Raw genomic sequence first — 26,415 nt, forward strand, 5'->3', positions numbered from 1 at the left:
AAACAGTAGATGCAGCAGAGTGAGTGAGAGTAAGTGCCTTTAGGACAGATTTAGAAAGGTTAGGGCTTTATTTTCATTTGTATTTCTGCGACTCCTCACATCCTAACTCCTTGCCGCCTCCTCTCTCGAATATTAAGATGGTGGTTACATGATAGTGCCATGAGTTTTTCCCTTGCCACCTGACGATAAAAATAAATAAACACTTGTAGTTATCTACATGTTTTTCCTGGTCAGGTCATGTGGTTAGGAAAAACTCCTGGCCTTAGTTCTATGACTTGAACTGATTCACTCCGGTAGGCATTCCACTCATAAGCAAAGCAAAATGTTAGTTGAGGAGATGATGACAGGTGGATTTCAGGGTGCTCTCTTTCCAGCTGTGGAGACAGCACATCTGTACAATCTTATTTTGATCACTTTGATGTCGCTGAGATTTTCCTGAGAAATTCCAATGAGCCTTGTGATTTGCATAAATTCACTGAAAACCCTCAGTTCTCTTTCTTGCTCGCTCAAATGCTAAAGCACCAAACAGAAGAAAGGTCCTACTACTCTAGGTCCTACTCTACTACTGCAACATTCAAATGTACAAAAATGTATCTGAAGGCCAGCCATACACATCAACAACCATCATTTTATATAGCTTAATAACACAAGATAGATATTGGTCTTCACTACGACGTACAAGTGTATCCGAAATACAGCCAGAGGGTACACCTAAACTGTAACCTATTTTTAGCCTATCAAAGTTAATTAACTCTTTTTTTTATAATCAAATCCTCCTACTGCGGGATTATTTTACTCCTGTGATGATAACTGGTCAAATTAATATCCGACTGTAGATCTGTGTTGAGAAAGTTATTTAGTGGGGATAGTTGACTTGGAGAGGGTATTTTTCAACTGATGCTCCAGGGCTAGGCTTAACTAATAGAGGATCTTCAGTGTGACTGAGTGTTGGGTTTACATCTGAACATCGTATTCTATAGAGGGATACAGTAGACTGACAGACTTTTGGAAGGATTGAGTAGGAAAGGGGACTCAGAGCATCAACTCCAGCTGCTCCCTCTGTGTCCTGATGCCCCCCCACATCTGTCCTGACTGGCTCAGGAGAGCTGCTGCAGATGTTGTTGACGGGCTATAAAGCAGGGAGGAAGTTCCAACCTCTCAAACTCCAAACGTTTATTTTTCCTATTCTTTTCTTTTTACACGTTAGATCTGAGAGGATATGAGTGATTCTATTGGGACTGATAGAAAACAGATTGGAGTGGTGCCTCTGATTTATTTGAGCGGTGCCTCATAAAAGTGTTTGTGTGCTTGTAGGTCTTTGTGTGTTTGTGGGTTGCAGGGAAACAGAGCTCTTTGACAAAACATGCATTCATGCACTTAGATAAATGTGCACACACACACTACCCAGTGCCAGAGACCTGGGTTACAACATAATTCATTATTTCAGATCAATTGCACAGTCAAACTTTAACCGTTGAAGATCGAAGGGTTGTGTACAAGTTAACAAAACAAATATGCTTTCTTTTGTTTTCTAACAACTGTCTTATTGCCCTGTATCTTTTCATTATTCAATCTAAACCAGAATCATGTGCAACCAAAAGTGCAGTTTGAATTGGGACAACAAAAAAGAGGTTGGGCTGGGAAAAAGGTCCTTGTTTGCACAGTTGGTTATTGTGTTTCAATCTGGCCCACTCTGGCTGTTTTTTGCATTAAGACGCATTTGTTGTTTGGTTCTCTGCCTTCTTGCGCCCGACACTGTATTTCTTCAGTATCCTGTCTCCATTACTGTTGAAAGCATTATGGCATAAAGAACAAAAAAAGATAGATTTATCCACTTTTCTGTTCTTTTCAGAAGGTCATCGCAACTAGCAAACTCTGCTGAAGTGAATTTAAGCCGACTTGTTTGTTCGTTGTATTTTCTCCTCCAGCTCTCTTTTGGCATGGAGACAGCGTGGGCTGTTCTGATGCAGCCATCTAATCCTCCCTTCTACACACACACACACACACACACACACACTCATTGGGCCCCGCTAGTATGTTACCGGTGTGGATAGACAATAAGAAATACTATTTAGGGGCCCCAATAACACAAGCTGGAGGACAACAGTTACTAATGCACTTAAGAGCAGCCGAACTACCAGGTCCTATTCTCATTTATGTGGTTTCTCTTGCCAAGTTAGATTTTTCTTTCTGTTGTGTGTTTTTATTTTCTGACAACTCACTGCAAGTGGATGTGATTTTGACTTGCGTAATGCGTGCGAACTTGGGTCTAAAGCACAAATTAGGCTATTGGAAGCAGTGCAAGTGTTGCGTGCCTGTGTAAAAGTCAGAATATGGCACTGAATGGATTGTCCCCCCCGGGGGGCTGCGTGTGTCTGACTGTGTCCAAGTGTGAGATGGTGCGTAGTTTATGCCGTATCGCTAACAGATCTCTATCATGTGTTTGGGTTAATGTGGTTGATGTGTTTCCTGAATGTCAGACCCATAATTTCATACTACAGTTTGAGTGTTTTTGATCAGAACACAGTCCCTCCCCTCCTGTGTAAGAGGTGCGTAACTGGCTGCAGGGAAGTCAGGCGCAGGAGAGCAGAACTGGGTAATAACCGGAGCAGTTTAATGAGGCAAAACCAACGGCACCCAGAACAACAAAATATGGGTTGAAATAACCCGTCGCAAACCAGTCTGAAGCGCACTTACACTTTACAACAAACAATTCCACACACAGACATGGGGGGGAACAGAGGGTTATATACACGTCAAGTAATGAGGGGATGTAAACCAGGTGTGTGGGAAAACAAGACAAAACAAATGGAACATGAAAGGTAGATTGGCGATGGCTAGAAGACCGGTGCCGTCGACCGCCGAACGCCACCCGAACAAGGAGAGGAACCGACTTCGGTGGAAGTCGTGACAGTACCCCCGCCCCCCCTCGACACCGGCCTCAGGGAAAATCTGGAGGGCAAGGTGCAGGGCGATCTGGACGGAGACGGTGGAACTCCCGCAGCATTGAAGGGTCCAACACGTGGCTAGAAGACCGGTGCCGTCGACCACCGAACGCCGCCTGAACAATGAGAGGAACCGACTTCGGCGGAAGTCGTGACATCCTGACCTTTTCCTACAATATGTTCTGAGGAGAAGGTGAGGAGACCGGATTTGAGGAATCAGGGAATGTCAAATTGGGAAAGAGATGAGCTCTTTTTGCAAATCAAGTAGTGGGACAGGAAGTGGTCCCTGGGAGACTTCCTGTATTCGCTGTAGAGATCGCACACAATGTTCCAGAACTATAAACCCCTCTGCTCTCTGTGTACTCAGATCCTCACAGCTGAGAATGCTCTCATGAAGGATTGAAGTCCCAACCTATAATTGAAGAGTACAAGAGTTAGAATCCCCCGTCCTCCTTGATTGCACACTTACAGTGCATTCGGAAAGCATTCAGATCTCTTGACTTGTTCCACCTTTTGTTACGTTTAGCCTTATGCTAAAATAGTTTGTTTTTTTTAATCCAAAAACAGATTTTTGCTTTGTATTATATTACTACAAATAAAACAACTGAAATCACATTTACATAGGTATTCAGACCCTTTACTCAGTACTTTGTTGAAGCACATTTGGCAACGATTACAGTCTTGAGTCTTGGGTATGACGCTACAAGCTTTGCACACCTGTATTTGGGGAGTTTCTACCATTCTCTGCAGATCCTCTCAAGCTTTGTCAGGTTGGATAGGGAGCGTTGCTGCAGTCTCTCCAGAAATGTTCAATCGGGTTCAAGTCCAGGCTCTAACTGGGACACTCAAGGACATTCAGAGACTTGTCCCAAAGCCACTCCTACGTTGTTTTGGCTGTGTGCTTAGGGTTGTTTTCCCGTTGGAAGGTGAACCTTCGCCCCAGTCTGAGGTTCTGAACGCTCTGGAGCAGATTTTCATTAACGATCTCTCTGTACTTTGCTCTGTTCATTTTTCTTCACTCCTGACTAGTCGCCCAGTCACTGGAAAAACATCCCCACAGCATGATGCTGCCACCACCATACTTCAGCGTAGGGATGGTGCCAGGTTTTCTCCAGACGTGACGCTTGGCATTCAGTCAAAATGGTTCAGTCTTGGTTTCATCAGACCAGAGAATCTTGTTTCTCATGGTCTGAGAGTCCTTAACCTCTCTGGCGCATGTGGGACGAACTCGTCCCACCTACGTAACAGCCACTGAAATCCAGTGGCGCGATTTTTGAATCGTTAGAAATACTATTACTTCAATTTCTCAAACATATGACTATTTTACAGCTATTTAAAGACAAGAATCTCGTTAATCTAACCCCACTGTCCGATTTCAAAAAGGCTTTACAACGAAAGCAAAACATTAGATTATGTCAGCAGACTGCCCAGCCAGAAATAATCAGACACCCATTTTTCAAGCTAGCATATCATGTCACATAAACCCAAACCACAGCTAAATGCAGCACTAACCTTTTATGATCTTCATCAGATGACACACCTAGGACATTGTGTTATACAATACATGCATGTCTGTTCAATCAAGTTCATATTTATATCAAAAAACAGCTTTTTACATTAGCATGTGACGTTCAGAAAAAGCATAACCCCCGCAAACTTCCGGGGAATTTACTAACAGTTTGCTAAATTACTCACGATAAACGTTCACAAAAAGCATAACAATTATTTTAAGAATTATAGATACATTACTCCTCTATGCACTCGATATGTCCGATTTTAAAATAGCTTTTCGGATGAAGCACATTTTGCAATAATCTAAGTACATAGCCCGGCATCACAGGGCTAGCTATTTAGATACCCACCCAGGTCAGCCTCCACCAAAATCACATTTCCTATAAGAAAAATGTTCTTACCTTGCTTGTTCTTCGTCAGAATACACTGCCAGGACTTCTACTTCAATAACAAATGTTGGTTTGGTCCCAAATAATCCATCGTTATATCCAAACAGCGACGTTTTGTTCGTGAGTTCTAGACACTATCAGAATGCTTCATCACGGTGTCGCGCATGGCGCATTGGCTTGACAAAAATGTCTAAATATTCCATTACCGTACTTCGAAGCATGTCAACCGCTGTTTAAAACCAATTTTTATGCCATTTATCTCGTAGATAAGTGATAATATTCCGACCGGGAATATGCATTGAGCCTAAACAGCCGAATAAAATTTCTCCTCGGGAGCGAATCGTGCACGCGCCTCATTCAAAGGTCCTCTGAGCAGCCACTTACAAAAGGTGATAATGTGTTTCAGCCTGAGGCTCCCTCGTAAACCTTCAGGTTTTTCGCGGGTTCTGAGAGCCTATTGGAGCCCTGGGAATTGTCACGTTACAGCTAAGATCCTTACTTTTCAATAAAAAGATGCAAGACGCACGACTCCTTGTCAGACATGGTACTTCCTGCTTGAAACCTTGTCAGGTTTTTGCCTGCTATAGGAGTTCTGTTATACTCACAGACACCATTCAAACAGTTTTAGAAAATTCAGAGTGTTTTCTATCCAAACCTGAACAATAATATGCATATTCTAGCTTCTGAGTTGGTATAGGAGGCAGTTAAAAAAGGGCACATATTTTTTCCAAAATTCTCAATACTGCCCCCTATCCCAAACAGGTTTTAAGGTGCCTTTTGGTAAACTCCAAGCGGGCTGTCATGTGCCTTTTACTGAGGAGTAGCTTCCGTCTGGCCACTCTACCGTAAAGGCCTGATTGGTGGAGTGCTGCAGAGATGGTTATCCTTGTGGAAGATTATTCCATCTCCACAGAGGAACTCTGGAGCTCTCTCAGAGCGACCATTGGGTTCTTGGTCACCTCCCTCCCTGATTGCTCAGTTTGGCTGGGCGGCCAGCTCTAGGAAGAGTCTTGGTGGTTCCAAATTTCTTCCATTTAAGAATGATGGAGGCCACTGTTCTTGGGGATCTTCAATGCTGTGCCTCGACACAATCCTGTCTCGGAGCTCTACGGACATTTCCTTCGACCTCATGGCTTCGTTTTTGCTTTGACATGCACTGTCAACTGTGGGACCTTGTATAGTCCGGTGTGTGCCTTTCCAAATCATCTCAAGGATGATCAGTGGATCAATGGAAACAGGATGCACCTGAGCTCAATTTTGCATCTCAAAGCAAAGGATCTGTATACTTGTAAATAATATATTTCTGTTTAAAAATATATATACATTTGCAAAAATGTCTAACAACATGTCTTTGCTTTCTCATTATTGGGTGTAGCCTTCCCTGTGGCTCAGTTGGTAGAGCATGGTGTTTGCAACGCCAGGGTTGTGGGTTCGATTCCCACGGGGGGCCAGTACGGAAAAATAAAAAAAATGTATGCATTCACTACTGTAAGTCGCTCTGGATAAGAGTGTCTGCTAAATGACAAAAAAAAAAAAAAATGTACATGTAGATTGAGGATTTTTTATTGTTTAATCCATTTTAGAATAAGGCTGTAATGTAACAAAAAGGGAAGAGGTCTTAATACTTTCCGATGGCACTGTAAATATACTAGTAGACACTCAAATGCTACACCTAACACACTTGGAATTTCGCTTTGCCTAACAAGGTCAGAATCAATTAATAATTATTAGCTAATTATTAAGTACCTGCCCTGCCATGTTTACCTACACTGTTACTCCCTACCGCATACCAGCTCCACCATTTTCACCCAATACCTACTATAGTTCCTTACTTACCTGCCTTGTTGAATTCATTCATCATGTTGTAAGTTCATTTATTTCCTCTTCGTCTATTACCATGTTCCTTTTCACCTAATACCCTCCACACACCAGCTCAACTATTTTCAGTCATTACCCACCACATCTACCTGTCAGTCTTTCATTACCTCACAGAATTACCTGCTTTCTCATTTTCACCTATCACCCCCCATATACCAGCTTAAGCATTTTCATTTAGTACCAACTACATTCCTAGCATACTGCCATGACATTCCTGCTCCACCTGTATGTAAATGACTAGGGTCGAATGTGTGTATCCCTAACAAACAGATTAAGCCTAGTGTCTTTCTACAGGGTTCGTATGACTGATGGCCTATCTGTATTTATTTCACAGCCGTCTGTCTTTTTATGCAGAGCTGACTTGAACTTTTGATGTACCGCAGATGCATATAACAGAATGTTTACAATCGATTCATCTGTCTGTAATGGCCCTTGGTCAGTCTGTTTCGCTGTGGTCAGTTAGTGTATACACAATCACTCAGACTTCAATCTGCAGCCTTCAGTTTGTGTATGTTCACTCAGATGATTCTCAGCAAGACCACTCTCAGACCAAGGCTATGACCCTCTGTAAGTGGTCAGTGTGTGTACGGACCCTTTGTCAAGCATTTCGCTACACCTGCAATAACATCTGCTAAACATGTGTATGTGACCAATAACATGCGTGTATATTACAATACCACAGAGCAGTGCCCCTAGAGCAGATTTGGGGAGTTAAGTGCCTTGCTCAAAGGCAAAATGGTAGTAGGTAGGACATAGGATATTAGACCCAGCAACCCTCCAGCTGCTGGCTCACTCCTGCCGGATTCCTCTGTCAGCCCTGGGATTTGAACCGGCAACTCTCTGATTACTGGCCCGTCTCTCAAGGCTACAGTCACCCCAAATCAGCCGGTCTTTAGTTCACTATGTCTGTCTAATTTTGTGGCACTGATCTGGTTAGCGTAGGCATTGAGTCTTCCTTTTCATCTAATAGTTCCCATCAGGCTGGCTGGGAATGGTGTGTTCTGGCTGCATCAGACATTGTGGTGAAGTTAAAAAATCTGTCTAAATCTCCTGGAGCCTGACACAGCCCCCCTCCCCAGAGTACAGCAACTTCAAAGTGAAGGCCGGGGTTTGGTTGGGGGTGGAAGGGGGAGGGTTGGTAGGGCAAGTGGGTCACATACAGCGTCTGTAATTGGGGTTTTTAAGGTTTAGTTTTTTTCTGCAGATTCTGATTCATCCCCAAATTGGGTATGTCTGTTAGGCCTGCACCCAGCTGCTCTACTGTATGTAAATGACTAGGGTCGAATATGTGTATCCCTAACAAACATAGCATGGGAGTAAGTCAGACTGGGTTAGAGCTGGAGACGGCATCAAATACCAGAGAAGCTTCACATCATGCAAGAGGTAGAGAGAGACAGACCATGTTGTAGTGTAGAGTATTAGATGCAAGCGAGAGCCATGGCTTTATTTACACACACAGCTGTCTTACTCTACCTGTGAGGACTTTTTGGGGACCAACAGTTGATTCCCATTCAAAATCCTATTTGCCTTAACCTTAACTCCTAATTCTAACCCTAAACCTAACCCCTACGCTTTTAAATGGCTTTTTTCTATTTTAGGACCGGCCAAATGTCCTCACTTGTTCGAATTCTCCTTGGTTTACTATTCTTGTGAGGATTTCTGGTCCTCACAAGTATAGTATCAAACACACACACAGCTCACTTAATATTTCCCTCCATCAGTCTTGCTGGGTCAGATGTGATGGTATGTTAGCTTTGCATGTGTGTTTGCACATTCAACAAATTATTACAGTTGGCCTACTGTATGTTATCCAATTAGGTCTAGACGTCATAACTCTAAACCTATAGCCCCGGTTTCCTATAGTGTGTGTGAATGTAAATCTACAGCAATACCCCACACCATGTTTCTGCTGCCCCATCATGCTCTATTATTATTGAGTGTGTTAAAAGACGAACTCTGGCACAGCTTGGCTGTAGTTCAACACAACAGGGTTTCCCCTCTCTCCTCTTCTCTCTGTTTTATCTTTCCCTCCCTCTCCCCCTCTCTCTCTCTCTCTCTCTCTCTCCTCTTCTCTCCTCTTCTCTCTGTTCTATCTTTCCCTCCCTCTCTCTCTCTCTCTCTCTCTCCTCTTCTCTCCTCTTCTCTCTGTTCTATCTTTCCCTCCCTCTCCCCCTCTCTCTCTCTCTCTCTCTCTCTCTCCTCTTCTCTCCTCTTCTCTCTGTTTTATCTTTCCCTCCCTCTCCCCCTCTCTCTCTCTCTCTCTCTCCTCTTCTCTCCTCTTCTCTCTGTTTTATCTTTCCCTCCCTCTCCCCCCCTCTCTCTCTCTCCTCTTCTCTCCTCTTCTCTCTGTTTTATCTTTCCCTCCCTCTCTCTCTCTCTCTCTCTCTCTCCTCTTCTCTCCTCTTCTCTCTGTTCTATCTTTCCCTCCCTCTCCCCCTCTCTCTCTCTCTCTCTCTCTCCTCTTCTCTCCTCTTCTCTCTGTTCTATCTTTCCCTCCCTCTCCCCCCCCCCCTCTCTCTCTCTCTCCTCTTCTCTCCTCTTCTCTCTGTTTTATCTTTCCCTCCCTCTCCCCCTCTCTCTCTCTCTCTCTCCTCTTCTCTCCTCTTCTCTCTGTTTTATCTTTCCCTCCCTCTCCCCCCCTCTCTCTCTCCTCTTCTCTCCTCTTCTCTCTGTTTTATCTTTCCCTCCCTCTCCCCCTCTCTCTCTCTCTCTCTCTCTCTCTCTCTCCTCTTCTCTCCTCTTCTCTCTGTTCTATCTTTCCCTCCCTCTCCCCCTTTCTCTCGCTTTCTCTCTCTCTCTCTCTCTCTCTCTCTCTCTCTTTTCATGGCGGCTGTGCATGGGAAACAAAACACTTTTTCAAGTGGTAGGGCTCTCATTGGCTGATCTCTGTCTTTAGCGTTCCCTATTGGTCCCCTGCATCCTCCGAGACTTGTTTGCTAGATTTTCCCTAAAGAAGGAGCATTCTCTCCTTCTAGTCACTGTTACCAGTGTCTCTACGTCTCTCTGTGTGTGTGTGTGCGCGCACGACACTAGTCTGGGCTTGTTACACCCTGATAGTTGTGACTAATAAAATAATGTAAACACACATCGGAGCATAAATGTCTTTCTGCTGTTTGTTTTAATTGGCCTCTCTTCAGGGAAGTGTAGCCAGCCAGTTAGTTACAGAGCAGACCAGGTCCTGGCAGTAAACACTTGATTCAGAGCATTAGCTAGCTGGCAGAAGCAGCTAACAGTGGCTGCATCTGAAATGGCACCCTATTCTCTATATAGTGCACTACTTCTGACCAGAGCCCTATGAGCCCTGGTCAAAATCAGTGCACTATGTAAGGAATAGGGTGTCATTTTGGGTGATGCTAAGCAGACCTCTTCTGGGGGTCGTGTGTTGAAGTTTGACACAAAGACACATTGGTTGACCCTTGCACAAGCACTTACCACAGGCAAAATCGTTATTGCAATTATATTAACAATAGTTTTGTGATTAATTTAAGCAAATTAATTGTGAAAAAGAATTCCTCAAAAAAAATGTAAATTATATTTTATATTAATCTCTCCCCTTTCACTCCCCTCTAACCTCCCTCTTTTTCTCGTACTTTTTCTCTCCCTCACATTCTATCCCATCTCCCCTCTTTCTCTCACGTTCTCCCTCCCTCTCCCTCCCTATCTCTCCTCCCCCTGGTCAGGTGCTGCGTGGGGCCCAGCTGATAGCAGTGGCGTCAGCTGACGGAGGTGCCACAACAGTGGAGGGCTCCCCCCTACAGGCCAGTGACATCCAGGTGCAGTACGTCCAACTGGCCTCTGTCAACGAGCACACCGCTACTGTACAGGTGAGGAACGCACGCAAACACACAGAGACAGACAGACAGATGTCCTTGGATGAACTGGCCATTGAGTCCGGTGGGCCTGACAGCAGCGTTTCTGACCTTCTCTTTTGCATCTTAGCATCGGTTCCAACTTCCTGTTGCTCAAACTCCTGAGGTACACCTTTTACATTTATGCACATCCAGTAAAGTAGACTGTAAAGGTACATTAGAGGTCGGTGCGGGACTGATTTCCTCATCACGCTGCCTCAGCTTTTCATACTGTAACCGCCCGGTCCCGCTGGCTTTTTGTCGGATTCCTACCCGCTCCCGCAGGAACTGGTCCCAAACCCAACCGCAGTCCCACAAATGTTATTTTAGGTGTATGTGATGCAGATCACTTGGCAGCCATGGTCCCAGCTATTTTGCATTCAGTAGGCAATATCGAAATGTGCAAAAAATAACCCAAGAAATAGGTTAAATTACCAGAGTTTCTCATGTGGCCCATTTATTTATATTAGGCTATCAGTATTACTGGGCTTTGCCAGCGAATAGGCTAAACTTAGTTTGAAAGAGAGACAGAGTTGGCTCGAGAACGGACACTTGCACTTTCTCTTGAGCTATGTGTTGCGTAATAGCCTACCTTAATAGGAGCAGAACGCTTGGAGGCAGAGACAAATATGAGTGATCAATATTTATTTCCAGACAATGGAAATAGTACATTTCCTTCATTTCCTTGCATATATAGCCTACTCTATTTAATAGAGACCACACGCGCAGCTGATCTCGCAAACCCAACTAGGAGAGGTAGGCTACTTAACTTGAAGCAGCAACAATGATGGGAGCGGATATATGCACTTTCTTTTACGTTTTGCCTAGCCTATAGCCTACCTTCTAGGAGCGGGACGATTTGCAGGCAGAGACAAATACATGGGTTATCAATATTCATTGAAAAGGAAAAGGCGCATCATTGCACCTTTTCAATGATGATCAAATGTTTTGGTTGCACCTCGACTCGCGTTGATTGAGCGCCCTCCACTTCTTTCCATTATCAATATTTATTTCCAGACACTGTAGTAAACTCTAGCCTAATCATGATGGTGACATCACAGGCCTCTGGAGGGGGGTGGATTAGTGTAAGGTATCGTGGAGGTGAGGGGGAAATGGATGGAGAGGATATGGATGAAGTAGGTATTTGCAGATGTAGTTAGGGGAGGTTAGAGTAGGTGGTTGAATGGGTGTTGTGTGTAGGGGTGTTAAAGCTGGTTCAGATGTTAGGGACATTGGGGGTAGGTGATGTGGGGGAGGAGTATAGAGGGTTGTGCTCTAAATATACCTGAGTGTTAAGAGCTCACACAGACATTCAGTCTCTCACACCCCCTTTAAATGACTCATCATCTTGTGCAATATTCCAGTAAAACTATGTGGTGCAATGCTCTTTCTCCTTATAATTAGTGACATGTTGAAATCAAAATGCCAGTGTAATAATTAGCAATTTCACCAAACTGCTTGCAGGTACTCAACACTCTGCTTTTCTCGCTATTGTCATGCTTTCATTCAAAGCGAATGCCCTTCTCCTTTAAGTCCTAGAGTTGGTGTTTTAATTTAACAATGTAAAATGCACAGATGCAGCTTCAGAAAGAGGAAAGTAATAATTACTAGATTAGCTTTGAATCCCTTGATGGTTGAGTTCAGAGAATGGGAGCCATGTGTTGAAAGCAGTAAGGGTGCACAGGCACCCACAGCAGTCCCTCCTTTTATGTGGTCAACTTGGCAAGGCCAGAAACACAACAAAAGAACGAGACCTTCGCTTAGTTTTTCCCTCTTGTTTTTTTTCGAAAACCATGTTGAATGCCACTTGTCCTCCGTAATGCTTGGTTTGCTCACTTCCCCAAAAGTCAAGTTTTATATGGATATCTCTGATTCGTCCCATCGCCAATTCGTCCCTGCGTGACATTATAAAAAGAGGACCCGAAAAAAGCTTGGCTCTTTTAAAAGTGATTTGTTTGGCTGTTTGTAGAAATGCCAGTCCTGCTCGGAGTTGGAGTAATTTGAGTCTCCTTGTTCATTTGGACTGGTGTGATTGTATACCTATGCATACACAGAGAATATCCTGCCCACCACCTATCACTTTTTTTGGGCGACTAGCTGAATGAGGCATGGCATCCTCTGTCATCCCTGGTGTCTCTCTTTGTCGGTTCTTTAGTTTGTCCCACCCGTCGCCCATTCCCCTCTTGGAAGCATAGACATCCTAAGTTAATGAATTTCTCTCCCTCACTTACATACATGATTGCCACCCCATACATTGTGTTTAGCTGCGGTCTGGGTTCCATTTCACCTCTCTCTACTCTCCCCTCTCTCAGCAATCAGACCGTTGTTTGTGTACTTTGTGAATGGGATTTATTTGTTCTAATGGTTGATTGTACACAGACAGCTTGACAGAAATCAACAAAGTTGACCGGGCCCTGATCAATCTCCAATTTCCTGTTCCCAAGAGAAGAAATTAAGCCTCTTGGGTTAACCAAGGGCATATGGACCAGGCAGGGGAGAGAATACAACTGTTGAACAGCCACTACATTCTGTTCTGTTAGGCTAGTCAAAGAGAGACTACTCCAATGTCATTTAACAAAGTTTTAGAGGCCCACTCCTTATTTTGAAATTCAACAAAACGGTGGCCACCAAAATTCCACCTTGTTTGCTATAAAGCTGAGGGATTGGGGTTTGAGAAATGTAGGCTAACATTCAAATTCATATCAAAACGGCTGTAAATGTTGGAGTGGGCCTTTTAAACATTAAGCAAATCAATCACAGTGGGCTTGTGAGGAGATGTACGCTCAAGGCCAATACTGACCGTTGGGTTGCCGCCCTTTCCAGTTCTAAGGTCAGGGAAAGGTCAATACATTTTCCCCTCCCTGAAATGTGCCGAACTGTTTTCCCGAACATATGGTAGCATTTATAACTAAGTTCTTGAAAAATTACTCCAGCTTTTTATTTATTTATCTTTTATATTTTTTCTCCCTCTTTATTTAATAGTTTCCATTACACAAGCTAGATCAAATAAAGTACACAAGCTAGATTCAAATAAGATATTTCCGAACAGGAAGGCCTGTTTGGCCTCGTGACAGATTATGCTATGTTTTTTTACATTTAGCCTTGTGATGGTTCAGACACTGGTCAGGTCTAAAGCTGGCTCTATTACAACCTAACATGGTCTGGTCCTGGGCGGGGTCCTCATACCGTGCCAGAGATGCCAGATGAAAAACAATTGCAGAGATGAATAGAAAGAGTTTTTTAGATTGACACATGGGCCATATTCATTAGGCACCAAATGGAAGAAAGCTGACTGAAACAGGGAGGGACTACCAGGACTTGCTCAATAACAACCTCTTGTTTTATTTTTCTGTTGAAAAACATGTTTAAATGGTTTCCTATGGTGTGCTTTAATGGATACGTTCCTGGGATATGCTTGTGAGGTGGTACAATTTAGTATTAGATGTGTTTGGTTGGATGCTGTAGCTAGGTGGTCACAGTTTAAGCTGTGAGCTTTCTGTTGCAGGGCTGATTTCATGGCTGTTACTTGGGGAGCAGTGGAGGCTTCTCAGAGGAGGAAGGGGAGGACCATCCTCAGTGAATTTCATATAAAACTATGCTAAATATAATCTCATATCACCAAATAATTGATTAAAACACACTATTTTGCAATGAAGGTCTACAGTAGCCACAACAGCATGCTGTAGGGTAGCACCATGGTGTAGCCAGAGGACAGCTAGCTTCAAATCAAATCTAAGTTTATTTGTCACGTGCACCGAATACAACAGGTGAAATTCTTGCTTACAGGTTCTAACCAACAGTGCAATTTAACAAAAAAAAAGGTATTAGGTGAACAATAGGTAAGTAAAGAAATAAAAACAACAGTAAAAAGATAGTGAAAAATAACAGCAGCGAGGCTATATACAGTAGCGAGGCACACAATGCAAATAGTCCGGGCAGCCATTTGATTACCTGTTCAGGAGTCTTATGGCTTTTTGTCCTAGACTTGGCTCTCCGGTACCGCATGCCATGCGGTAGTAGAGAGAACAGTCTATGATTGGGGTGGCTGGGGTCTTTGACAATTTTTAGGGCCTTCCTCTGACACCGCCTGGTGTAGAGGTCCTGGATAGCAGGCAGCTTAGCCCCAGTGATGTACTGGGCCGTACGCACTACCCTCTGTAGTGCCTTGCAATTGCCGTACCAGGCAGTAATGCAACCAGTCAGGATGCTCTCGATGTTGCAGTTGTAGAACCTTTTGAGGATCTGAGGACCGATGACAAAGCTTTTTAGTTTCCTGAGAGGGAATAGGCTTTGTCGTGCCCTCTTCATGACTGTCTTGGTGTGTTTGGACCATTCTAGTTTGTTGGTGATGTGGACACCAAGGAACTTGAAGCTCTCAACCTGCTCCACTACAGAGCGTGCTCGGTCCTCCTTTTCCTGTAGTCCACAATCATCTCCTTATTCTTGGTTATGTTGAGGGATATGTTGTTATTCTGGCACCACCCGGCCAGGTCTCTGACCTCCCTATAGGTTGTCTCGTCGTTGTTGGTGATCAGGCCTACCACTGTTGTGTCGTCTGCAAACTTAATGATGGTCTTGGAGTCGTGCCTGGCCATGCAGTTGTGGGTGAACAGGGAGTACAGGAGGGGACTGAGCACGCACCCCTGAGGGGCTCCAGTGTTGAGGATCAGCGTGGCAGATGTGTTGCGACCTACCCTCACCACCTGGGGGCGGCTCATCAGGAAGTCCAGGATCCAGTTGCAGAGGGAGGTGTTTAGTCCCAGGATCCTTAGCTTAGTGATGAGCTTTGAAGGTACTATGGTGTTGAACGCTGAGCTGTAGTCAACAAATAGCATTCTCACGTAGGTGTTCCTTTTGTCCAGGTGGGAAAGGGCAGTGTGGTGTGCAATAGAGATTGCATCATCTGTGGATCTGTTTGGGCGCTATGCAAATTGGAGAGGGTCTAGGGTTTCTGGGATAATGGTGTTGATGTGAGCCATTACCTGCCTTTCAAAGCACTTCATGGCTACGAACGTGAGTGCTACGGGTCTGTAGTCATTTAGGCAGTTTGCATTCGTGTTCTTGGGCACAGGGACTATGGAGGTCTGCTTGAAACATGTTGGTATTACATACTAAATCAGGGACATGTTGAAAATGTCAGTGAAGACACCTGCCAGTTGGTCAGCACGTGCCCGGAGCACACGTCCTGGTTATACATCTGGCCCCACAGCCTTGTGAATTTTGACCTGTTTAAAGGTCTTACTCACGTTGGCTACGGAGAGCGTGATCACACAGTCGTCCAGAACAGCTGATGCTCTCATGTATGCCTCAGTGTTGCTTGCCTTGATGCGAGCATAGAAGTGATTTAGCTCATCTGGTAGGCTTGTGTCACTGGGCAGCTCGCGGCTGTGCTTCCCTTTGTAGTCTGTAATAGTTTGCAAGCCCTGCCACATAAGACAAGCGTCGAAGCCGGTGTAGTACAATTCAATCTTAGTCCTGTATTGACGCTTTGCCTGTTTGGTGGTTCGTCGGAGGGCGTAGCAGGATTTCTTATAAGCTTCAGGGTTAGAGTCCCGCACCTTGAAAGCGGCAGCTCTACCTTTTAGTTAGTGCGAATGTTGCCTGTTATCCATGGCTTCTGGTTGGGGTATGTACAGTCGTGGCCAAAAGTTTTGAGAATGACACAAATATTAATTTTCACAAAGTCTGCTGCCTCAGTTTGTATGATGGCAATTTGCATATACTCCAGAATGTTATGAAGAGTGATCAGATGAATTGCAATTAATTGCAAAGTCCCTCTTTGCCATGCAAATGAACTGAATCCCCCAAAAACATTTCCACTGCATTTCAGCCCTGCCACAAAAGGACCAGCTGACATCATGTCAGTGATTCTCTGGTTAACACAGGTGTGAGTGTTGACGAGGACAAGGCTGGAGATCACTCTGTCATGCTGATTGAGTTCGAATAACAGACTGGAAGCTTCAAAAGGAGGGTGGTGCTTGGAATCATTGTTCTTCCTCTGTCAACCATGGTTACCTGCAAGGAAACACGTGCCGTCATCATTGCTTTGCACAAAAAGGGCTTCACAGGCAAGGATATTGCTGCCAGTAAGATTGCACCTAAATCAACCATTTATCGGATCATCAAGAACTTCAAGGAGAGCGGTTAAATTGTTGGGAAGAAGGCTTTAGGGTGCCTAAGAAAGTCCAGCAAGCGCCAGGACCGTATCCTAAAGTTGATTCAGCTGCGGGATCGGGGCACCACCAGTACAGAGCTTGCTCAGGAATGGCAGCAGGCAGGTGTGAGTGCATCTGCACACACAGTGAGGCAAAGACTTTTGGAGGATGGCCTGGTGTCAAGAAGGGCAGCAAAGAAGCCCCTTCTGTCCATGAAAAACATCAGGGACAGACTGATATTCTGCAAAAGGTACAGGGATTGGACTGCTGAGGACTGGGGTAATGTCATTTTCTCTGATGAATCCCCTTTCCGATTGTTTGGGGCATCCGGAAAAAATATTGTCTGGAGAAGACAAGGTGAGCGCTAAGATCAGTCCTGTGTCATGCCAACAGTAAAGCATCCTGAGACCATTCATGTGTGGGGTTGCTTCTCAGCCAAGGGAGTGGGCTCACTCACAATTTTGCCTAAGAACACAGCCATGAATAAATAATGGTACCAACACATCCACCGAGAGCAACTTCTCCCAACCATCCAGGAAAATTTGGTGACGAACAATGCCTTTTCCAGCATGATGGAGCACCTTGCCATAAGGCAAAATTGATAACTAAGTGGCCCGGGGAACAAAACATCAATATTTTGGGTCCATGGCCAGGAAACTCCCCAGACCTTAACTTCTTGCGGATTAGTGGGACGCTACCGTCCCATTTCGACAATTTCCGGTGAAATTGCAGAGCGCCAAATTCAAATTAAATTACTATAAATATTAAACTTTCATGAAATCACAAGTGCAATACATCAAAATAAAGCTTAACTTGTTGTTAATCCAGCCCCTGTGTCAGATTTCAAAAAGGCTTTACGGCGAAAGCAAACCATGCAATTATCTGAGGACAGCGCCCAGCACACAAATGCATAACAAATCATTTTCAACCAGGAAGTTGCAACACGAAAGTCAGAAATAGTGATATAATATATGCCTTATGTCAGCGATTGCTAGGAGTGGTGGTAGGAGTCAGGCGCAGAGGTAAGGAAACAATGTGTTTATTCCTTAAGTACGAAAACGGTCGACGCCAACACAACCGGCGTGAGTAACGAAGTGCCCAATACAATGGGTCCACAGTTCGCACAGAAAATAACACATGCAGATCGCCAGCACATCCAACAAAAAAGCATTCTGACGAAAATAATCCCGCACAAACCTGGGCGGGCTAAACAGGCTTAAATAACCATAAATCAAGAGACACAAATAAGGAACAGGTGCAAACAATAAGACATACCAACCGAAAGGAAAAAGGGATCAGTGGCGGCTAGTAGGCCGGCGACGACGACCGCCGAGCGCCGCCCGAGCAGGCAGGGGAGACACCTTCAGTGGGATTCGTGACACCTTACCTTTGAAGATCTTCTGTTGGCACTCCAAAAGGTCCCAGTTACATTACAAATGGTCCTTTTGTTCGATAATGTCCTTCTTTATATCCATAAAAACTAAGTTTAGCTGCCGCGCTTCAGTCAATTATCCACTCAGTTTCCCTCCTTCAAAATGCATACAAAATTAATTCCAAACGTTACCAATAAACTTATCCAAACAAGTCAATCAACGTTTATAATCAAACAATAGGTACCCTAATACGCAAATAAACTATCAAATTTAATACGGTGAATCGTTATTGTCTTTACCGGAGAAAAATACCAAAGAACCCGCTCTCATTCACGCGCTTGGAAACACTACAGCCAAAATGGGAGCCACCTAGAAAAACTACAATTTCTGGCTAATTTTTCCAAAAACCAGCCTGAAACTCTTTCTAAAGACTGTTGACATCTAGTGGAAGCCCTAGGAACTGCAATCGGGCACGATTTCGCGCTATTATAAAAGTGCCAGCCATTGAAATCAGTGGTAGGATGATTTTTTTTTGGGGGGGGGATGGTTTCGCCTGCCATTTCAGTTCTGTTATACTCACAGACATTATTTGAACCAGTTTAGTGAAACTTTAGAGTGTTTTCATCCAAATCTACCAATTATATGCATATCCTAGCTTCTGGGCCTGAGTAGCAGGCAGTTTTACTTTGGGCACGCTTTTCATCCGGACGTCAAAATACCGCCCCCTATCCCAAAGAAGTTAATCCCATTGAGAACTTGTGGTCAATCCACAGGAGGCGGGTATACAAACAAAACCCCACAAATTCTGACAAACTCCAAGCATTGATTATGCAAGAATAGGCTGCCATCAGTCAGGATGTGGCCCAGAAGTTAATTGACAGCATCCCAGGGTGGATTGCAGAGGTCTTGAAAAAGAAGGGTCAACACTGCAAATATTGACTCTTTGCATCAACTTCATGTAATTGTATAAAATAAAAGCCTTTGACACTTATGAAATGCTTATAATTATACTATAGTATTCCATAGTAACATCTGACAAAAATATCTAAAGACACTGGAAGCAGCAAACTTTGTGGAAATTAATATTTGTGTCATTCTCAAAACTTTTGGCCACGAATGTACGTACAGTCACTGTGGGGACGACGTCCTCAATGCACTTATTGATAAAGCCAGTGACTGATGTGGTGTACTCCTCAATGCCGTCGGAAGAATCCCGGAATATGTTCCTGTCTGTGATAGCAAAACAGTCCTGTAGTTTAGCATCTGCTTCATCTGACCACTTTTTTTGTAGACTGAGTCACTGGTGCTAGCAGGAATCAGGAGGATAAAATTGTGGTCGGATTTACCAAATGGAGGGCGAGGGAGAGCTTTGTACGCGTCTCTGTGTGTGGAGTACAGGTGATCTAGAATTTTTTTCCCTCTGGTTGCACATTTAACGTTGATAGAAATTAGGTAGAACTGATTTAAGTTTCCCTGCATTAAAGTCTCCCGCCACTAGAAGCGCCACCTCTGGGTGAGCGGTTTCCTGTTTGCTTATTTCCTTATCCTGAGTGCGGTCTTAGTGCCAGCATCTGTCTGTGGTGGTATATAAACTGCCATGAAAAGTATAGCTGAAAACTCTCTAGGCAAATAGTGTGGTCTGCATTTTATCGCAAGATACTCTACTTCAGGCGAGCAAAATCTAGAGACTTTCTTAGATTTAGTTTTCCAGCTGTTGTTTACAAATATGCACAGACCGCTCCCCCCCCTCGTCTTACTGGAGTGTGCTGTTCTATCTTGCTGGTGCAGCGTATATCCCGCTAGCTGAATATCAATTTCATTATTTAGCCATGATTCCATGAAACATAAGATATTACAGATTTGGATGTCTCGTTGGTAGGATATTCGTGATCGTACCTTGTCTAATTTATTGTCCAATGATTGCACATTGTCGAGTTATATTGACGGTCACGGCAGCTTTCCCACCCGCCTTCTGCGGATCCTTACGAGGCACCCCGCTCTGTGTCCTCTGTACCTGCGTCTCTTCCTCTTGCAAATAACTGGGATGTCGGCCTTGCCGGGTGTTCGGAGAATGTCCTGTGCGTCCTGCTTGTTGAAAAAATCTTTGTCTAATCCGAGGTGAGTGATTGCTGTCCTGATATGCAGAAGCTCTTTTTTTGCCGTAAGATATGGTACATTGACTGGCTTTTTTGCCATAAGCTTCTGGGTACATTGACTTCAATACAAAACCTATGAGGCTCATGGTTCTCACCCCCTTCCATAGACTTACACAGTAATTATGTCAGGTTGGAGGACATCCTCCAGAAGTTATCAGAGCTCTTGCAGCATGAACTGACATGTTGTCCACCCAATCAATGGATCAGAGAATGAATCTAGTACTGGAAGCATAAGCTACAGCTAGCTAGCACTGCAGTGCATAAAATGTGGTGAGTAGTTGACTCAAAGCGAGAGAAAGACAATAGTTGACTAGTTTTTAACACATACATTTCTTCCAAAATGAAGGAGAAGCAAGTGAGAGAGAGATTATCATTTTTCTCCAGTTTAATTTACTTACCTAGCAAGTGAATCTAGCTTCTTTAGCCTACTCAAACACTCTGCTCAAACAGAGGGATGTTATGTTAGCTAGCTGGCTATGACTATCCAACACAACACTGGAGCTCTTCCAAGTCAAGGTAAGCTTTTGGTTTTACAAATGTTTTGTCGCCGGTGTAAGTGCTAAACTGCTTACTGACTCTACAACGTTAGTGCATGATTGTAGCTGGTTTACTAACACGTTAGTTCTACTAACTATGTTGACTGTGATGTTACTTTAGCTTATAAGGTGACAATGATGAAGGCTGTCTGTAGTGGTGATATGGGTTGGCTTGTAAAGTTTTTTTTTTCCCGCCTGGTCACATACAGCTGTACATTGAAGTCCACAAGCGAAGGGACAAGGTGAGAGGAGGAGAGTGCATAGATGTGAGAAGGAATACAACATGGCTGCTATGAAAGTGAACTGTGTTTACATGTGATCAGGTGTCTTTTCATTCCGCCGATTCTGTTGAAAAGCGTTTCTTAAACGGAAGCAAACAGAACCAAATTTGTCCAATAGAAACTCTCGTTTGCAACTGTTGGACTAATGACTACACCCTATATCAGCTGGATGCAGGCAAGAGTGTGCAAGGCGGTATTGAATGTGTCACTGTCTCTCGACCTATGTGTACCTATGTTGTAAACTTTAATTCATAGGCTAGGTGGTTGCAACCTCATGATAGGTACAGGGAAAATTTGAGTATAATGTAGTAGCCTAAACCTATCGCTGTTACATTGAGCTGGATGAATGGAATATGAATGAAAGTCATCCAATATGCTGTAATAGAAAAGGCCTCCCTCATCTTACTGCTGGGGAGCAGGTTATGTGTTGGCACTCCTCTAGTGTTTTACCTCTGTTCCTAGAGAGTTGAGCTGAGTTTACTGCTGTTGCTGTGCCGGTGCAGCTGAGCTACATTGAGAGTAAGAGAATTAAAAGATGCAGGTGAGGTTTTTTTTCTGTGTCCAAATTGGGCTTAGGTTGTGGGCAGGGGCGTGGCAGTGGTTGTGGTCAATGGTGTGTTACATTTTTTTTGCTGTTTTTAAGCTAATTTCCTGTAATTCTACACATTTGCCACGAGGCAGAGAGAAACAAATTCTGTTTTAAAGCTAATTTCCTGCATATCTAGAAAGTTTTGCCATGGGGCTGAGAAACAATTGGCAGTTTTTAAAGCCAATTTCCTGGATTTAGTCGTTTAAGTTAACACTGAATGTTTTCCCACGCTAAATCATTTACAAAACTGCAGAAAAAACCCTGCAGGTATGCTGTTGGGGAGAACTTTGGCATCTTGGCAGTTTTCTCTCTCTCTCGCTCTCTCTCTCGCGCTCGCGCTCTCTCTCTCTCGCGCTCTCTCTCTCTCTCTCTCTCTCTCTGTCTCTGTCTCTCTCTGTCTCTCTCTGTCTCTCTCTGTCTCTCTCTATGTGCGCAGTGACTCTTCCTTGACTCATCTTTTACTGGGGTTTACCCATTCCACCTCTCCGTGCCTCTCGGATCAGAGGTTGGCCCAGGAGATAATGTCTGCATTTTATTAGAGACTATAGCCCTTCACCCATTGCTTAATTTGTAAAGCGGGAGGTGCCAGAACAAAAAGTGAGCGAGAGAGGGGGGTGACCTGGGGAGCTCTGAGGTACCAGAATGCGTAATCTTTTTTTTTTTTAACAAAGCTTTATGATAAAGCATTGCATGCATATCATCACATTTGTGTAGTGACATAGAGCAGAAGAGTAGAGGTGCTTACAGAATTTGCACACATGGGAAAACAATTTTGTAGCCTTGGGTCAAGATTTGTTTTGCGTTTTCATAAACGCATTTTATGCAATTCTGCTTTGTATTCTGCTTTTACTTTGTAAAACAATATTTGGAAGTTGATAAAACAATTTGGTAGCCTATACCTGCAAGATTTGTCTTCTCTTTTCAGCAGGAGCCATTTGCTTTCCAACAGTGTTTTCCCACGATTGTATTTCACATTTTGGGAAAGGCCTGTTTTTGTCTGCATGCTGTCCGCACAAATTTCATTTTTTAGGACGTACACACAAAAACATTATACTGAGTTACAGTTCATATAAGGAAATCAGTCAATTGAAATAAATAAATTAATCTTTAGTCTATGGATTTCACATAAATGGGAATACCGATATGCATCTGTTGGTCACAGATACCTTAAAAGGTATGGGCGTGGATCAGAAAACCAGTCAGTATCTGGTTTGACCAATTTGCCTCATGCAAATCTCCTTCGCATAGTCTGTGGAATGTTGTCCCACTCTTCAATGGCTGTGGGAAGTTGTTGGATATCGGCGGGTACTGGAACACGCTGTCATACAGGTCGATCCAGAGCATCCCAAACATGCTCAATGGGTGACATGTCTGGTAAGTATGCAGGCCATGGAAGAACTGGGGCATTTTCAGCTTCCAGGAATTGTGTACAGATCCTTGCGACATGGTGCAGAAACATGACCTCATGCTGAAACATGAGGTGATGGCAGCAGATGAATGGCACAACAATGGGCCTCAGGATCTCATCACGGTATCTCTGTGCATTAAAATTTCCATCAATAAAATGCAATTGTTTTCATTGTCCGTAGCTTATGCCTGCCCATACCATAACCCAACCACCACCATGGGGCACTCTGTTCACAATGTTGACATAAGAAAACCGCTTGCCCACATGACGCCATACAGCTGTAAGCCATCTGCCAGGCACAATTGAAACCGGGATTCATCCGTGAAGAGTACACTTCTTCAGCGCGCCAGTGGCCATCGAAGGTGAGCATTTGCCCACTGAAGTCGATTATGATGCTGAACTGAAGTCAGTTCAAGACCCTGGTGAGGATGACAAGCACGCAGATGAGTTTCCCTGAGACGATTTCTGATATTTTGTGCAAAAATTCTACGGTTGTGCAAAACAACAGTTTCATCAGCTGTCTGGGTGGCTCGTCGCAGGCCATCCCGTGAAGAAGCCAGATGTGGAGGTCCTGGGCTGGCGTGGTTACATGTGGTCTCCAGTTATAAGGCCCTTTGGACGTACTGCCAAATTCTCCAAAATGATGGAGGCGGCTTATGGTAGAGAAATGAATATTCAATTCTCTGGCAACAGCTCTGTTGGACATTGCTGTAGTTGCATGGCAATTGCACGCTCCCTCAACTTCAGACATCTTTGGCATTGTGTTGTGACAAAACTGCACATTTTAGTGGCCTTTTATTGTCCCCAGCATAAGGTGCACCTGTGTAATTATCATGCTGTTTAATCGGCTTCTTGATATGCCACACCTGTCAGGTGGATGGATTATCTTGGCAAAGGAGAAATGCTCACTAACAGTGATGTAAACAAATTTGTGCACAAATTTGTGCACAACAGTTGAGAGATGCTTTTTGTGCGTATGGAACTTTTCAGGGATCTTTTTCATTTCAGCTCATGAAACTTGGGACCAACACTTTGTTGCATTTTTATATTTTTGTTCAGTATATTTCCTATTCAACAAAACTGTTTGAATAAGGCTTGAAATTACTTATATGCTTTCTAAATATACACTGTATAATCAAATTATAAAACCACTAACCTTCCTTATAACTGTAAAGTACATATTTTCTAAAGGTTTCTCTCTTGATAAAAAAAAATCTGGCCCCACCGCTGTGAATGTCACACAGAGATCTAGCTCATTAGGAACTATGACAGTGTTTTTTGTTTAAAACCTATTAAGCGTTTTAGATTAATGGCTATAAATCAATCTCGGAATGTGCTATAGCAATGAAACCACTCTCCCCTGCTGCGCTACGATGTAAGGATTGCAGGCATGTGCTTTGTCATATGGTTCAGCCATGAGTTGATGGACAGTCGGAAGAGTGAATGAAATGGTAGGAGGGACATCCAAGCTTCAAGTGGTTTCAGGTTTCACATCCTATGTCACACAGGCGCAAAAAAATATACTACTGTGTCCTTGGGAACCTAAGCTATTGCTCAGTGTACACCGAACGATTTATAAGCAAACATGTCGGTCTGAACCAGTACCAGAAACACGCATGTCCCCTAAACAGAAGACTTTACATCTAAGAGGTTTGAAGACGTGCATCCATAGATGTTATACTCCAAATTTGGTGCTGAGCGGTTCTGGAGAAGACATTTTAAAGTAGTGTAACGTCATGAACATTTTTCCAAATTATATGAAAAGCATACTGCATGATCTGTTCGATTTTGAGGTCTGATATTTGGCAAGCGTGGTAAGGATTACAGAAGAAGCTCATCCTAGGTTGAGGTGTCAAAATTGTCCTGATGGTGCCGCTATGGGACCATAGATTGAACCCTGCAATGTCTGCTTGCAGCTATATTTTATAACTTGTCTCTTTCTCTTGCTCAACTTTGGTTTCATCTTCATCTTCCCTCTCTCTCCACCTCTCCCCTCCAACTCACTGCTCTCTGTCTCTCCCCTTCCTCTGCTGACCTCCTCACTCTCTCTTCCCTGGCTTCCCTATATTCTCCTGCATTTCTCCTACCCCTCTTCCTCCCTTGTTTCTTCCCTCCCCATCTCTTCCTCCCGCCCCCACTCCCCTTCTCCTCCCTCCCCTCCTTTCTCTCCCCAACTCTCCGTTCCCAGGCGGCAGAACTGGCACCAGCCATGCAGGGTGAGATGGAGGAGAAGGAGGGATCCATCCATCTGCCAACAGGGGAGAATGGGGAGGTGGTGCAGATTGTCAGTTCTGTGGGCACCTGAGGTGCCTGGAGAGAGAGATGGCCACCACAGAGATACAGAGGTGTGGATGAAAGGGGTGGGGAGTGGGGAGTGGGGGATTCAATAAATAGAGACAATTTAAATAAACAAACAATGAAATAAGAGACAAAATTTGCAAATGTCAACAGAACAGATCAAGAGAAGTGTTTTAGTTAATTAGTTATTCCTCTGATTGATTGTCATCATCAGAAGAGGACCTGGACTGGGATTAAACCCCACCCATGAAGGATGCTGCTCAGGCAGACCGACCCTCACTGGCTACACCTCAGCACTGGAAAAGCATGGAGCTATTAGAAGTTAAGCCAATTGGCTCAATTTACAGTTACAGTAGGCTAGGCTAACCCCCTGGACACGTACTTTACACAACCAATACTGTACTGTTCTCCTCTATAGCATCCTGCAATCGTGTCATGTTGGACTGCTGTGGAAAGTAGTACAAGCCTAAAACGGGCACTTATTCATGGTTGAGTTTTCTTTGGCTTTGCCTGTTTGTCCATCATTTCTGGTCTGGACCCCGGCTTTCGTTGCCATCTTTTCCCAGCTTGTTTTCATATTGGTTAACCCACATACAGTGGGGTCTGAAATTATTCACACCCTTGATAAGGATGGGCAATAATGACTGTATTAAGTAATTCAATTACTGAGCTATATTGTATGCTCCAAAAAATGTGGTAATTATATTTTTTTCCTAATGCAATTGCTCAAATGTTTTTAGTAAACTCAGCAAAAAAAGAAACGTCCTCTCACTGTGAACTGCGTTTATTTTCAGCAAATTTAACATGTGTAAATATTTGTATAAACATAACAAGATTCAACAACTGAGACATAAAGTGAACAAGTTCCATAGACATGTGACTAACAGAAATGGAGTAATGTGCCCCTGAACAAAGGAGGGGGTCAAAATCAAAAGTAACAGTCAGTATCTGGTGTGGCCACCAGCTGCATTTAGCACTGCAGTGCATCTCCTCCTCATGGACTTCACCAGATTTTCCAGTTCCTGCTGTGAGATGTTACCCCACTCT

At 43.8% G+C, this 26,415-nt stretch overlaps 1 protein-coding gene across 2 annotated transcripts in view; it reads left to right on the forward strand.

Moving 5' to 3' along the window:
* LOC115152161 (protein BANP-like) overlaps nucleotides 1-26,133 on the forward strand; it is a 76,298-nt gene extending 50,165 nt beyond the window's left edge. For both annotated transcript variants that reach the window (XM_029696723.1, XM_029696724.1), the window contains 3 exons: nucleotides 10,405-10,548; nucleotides 25,259-25,415; nucleotides 25,583-26,133. In XM_029696723.1, the coding sequence (XP_029552583.1) occupies nucleotides 10,405-10,548; nucleotides 25,259-25,375 (261 nt within the window). In that variant the 3' untranslated portion in view covers nucleotides 25,376-25,415; nucleotides 25,583-26,133. The remainder of the gene's footprint in view (nucleotides 1-10,404; nucleotides 10,549-25,258; nucleotides 25,416-25,582) is intronic.
* Nucleotides 26,134-26,415: the final 282 nt, after the last annotated feature.

Source organism: Salmo trutta, chromosome 17 (genome assembly GCF_901001165.1).
Source record: "Salmo trutta chromosome 17, fSalTru1.1, whole genome shotgun sequence".
Classification (NCBI taxonomy): Eukaryota; Metazoa; Chordata; class Actinopteri; order Salmoniformes; family Salmonidae; genus Salmo; species Salmo trutta.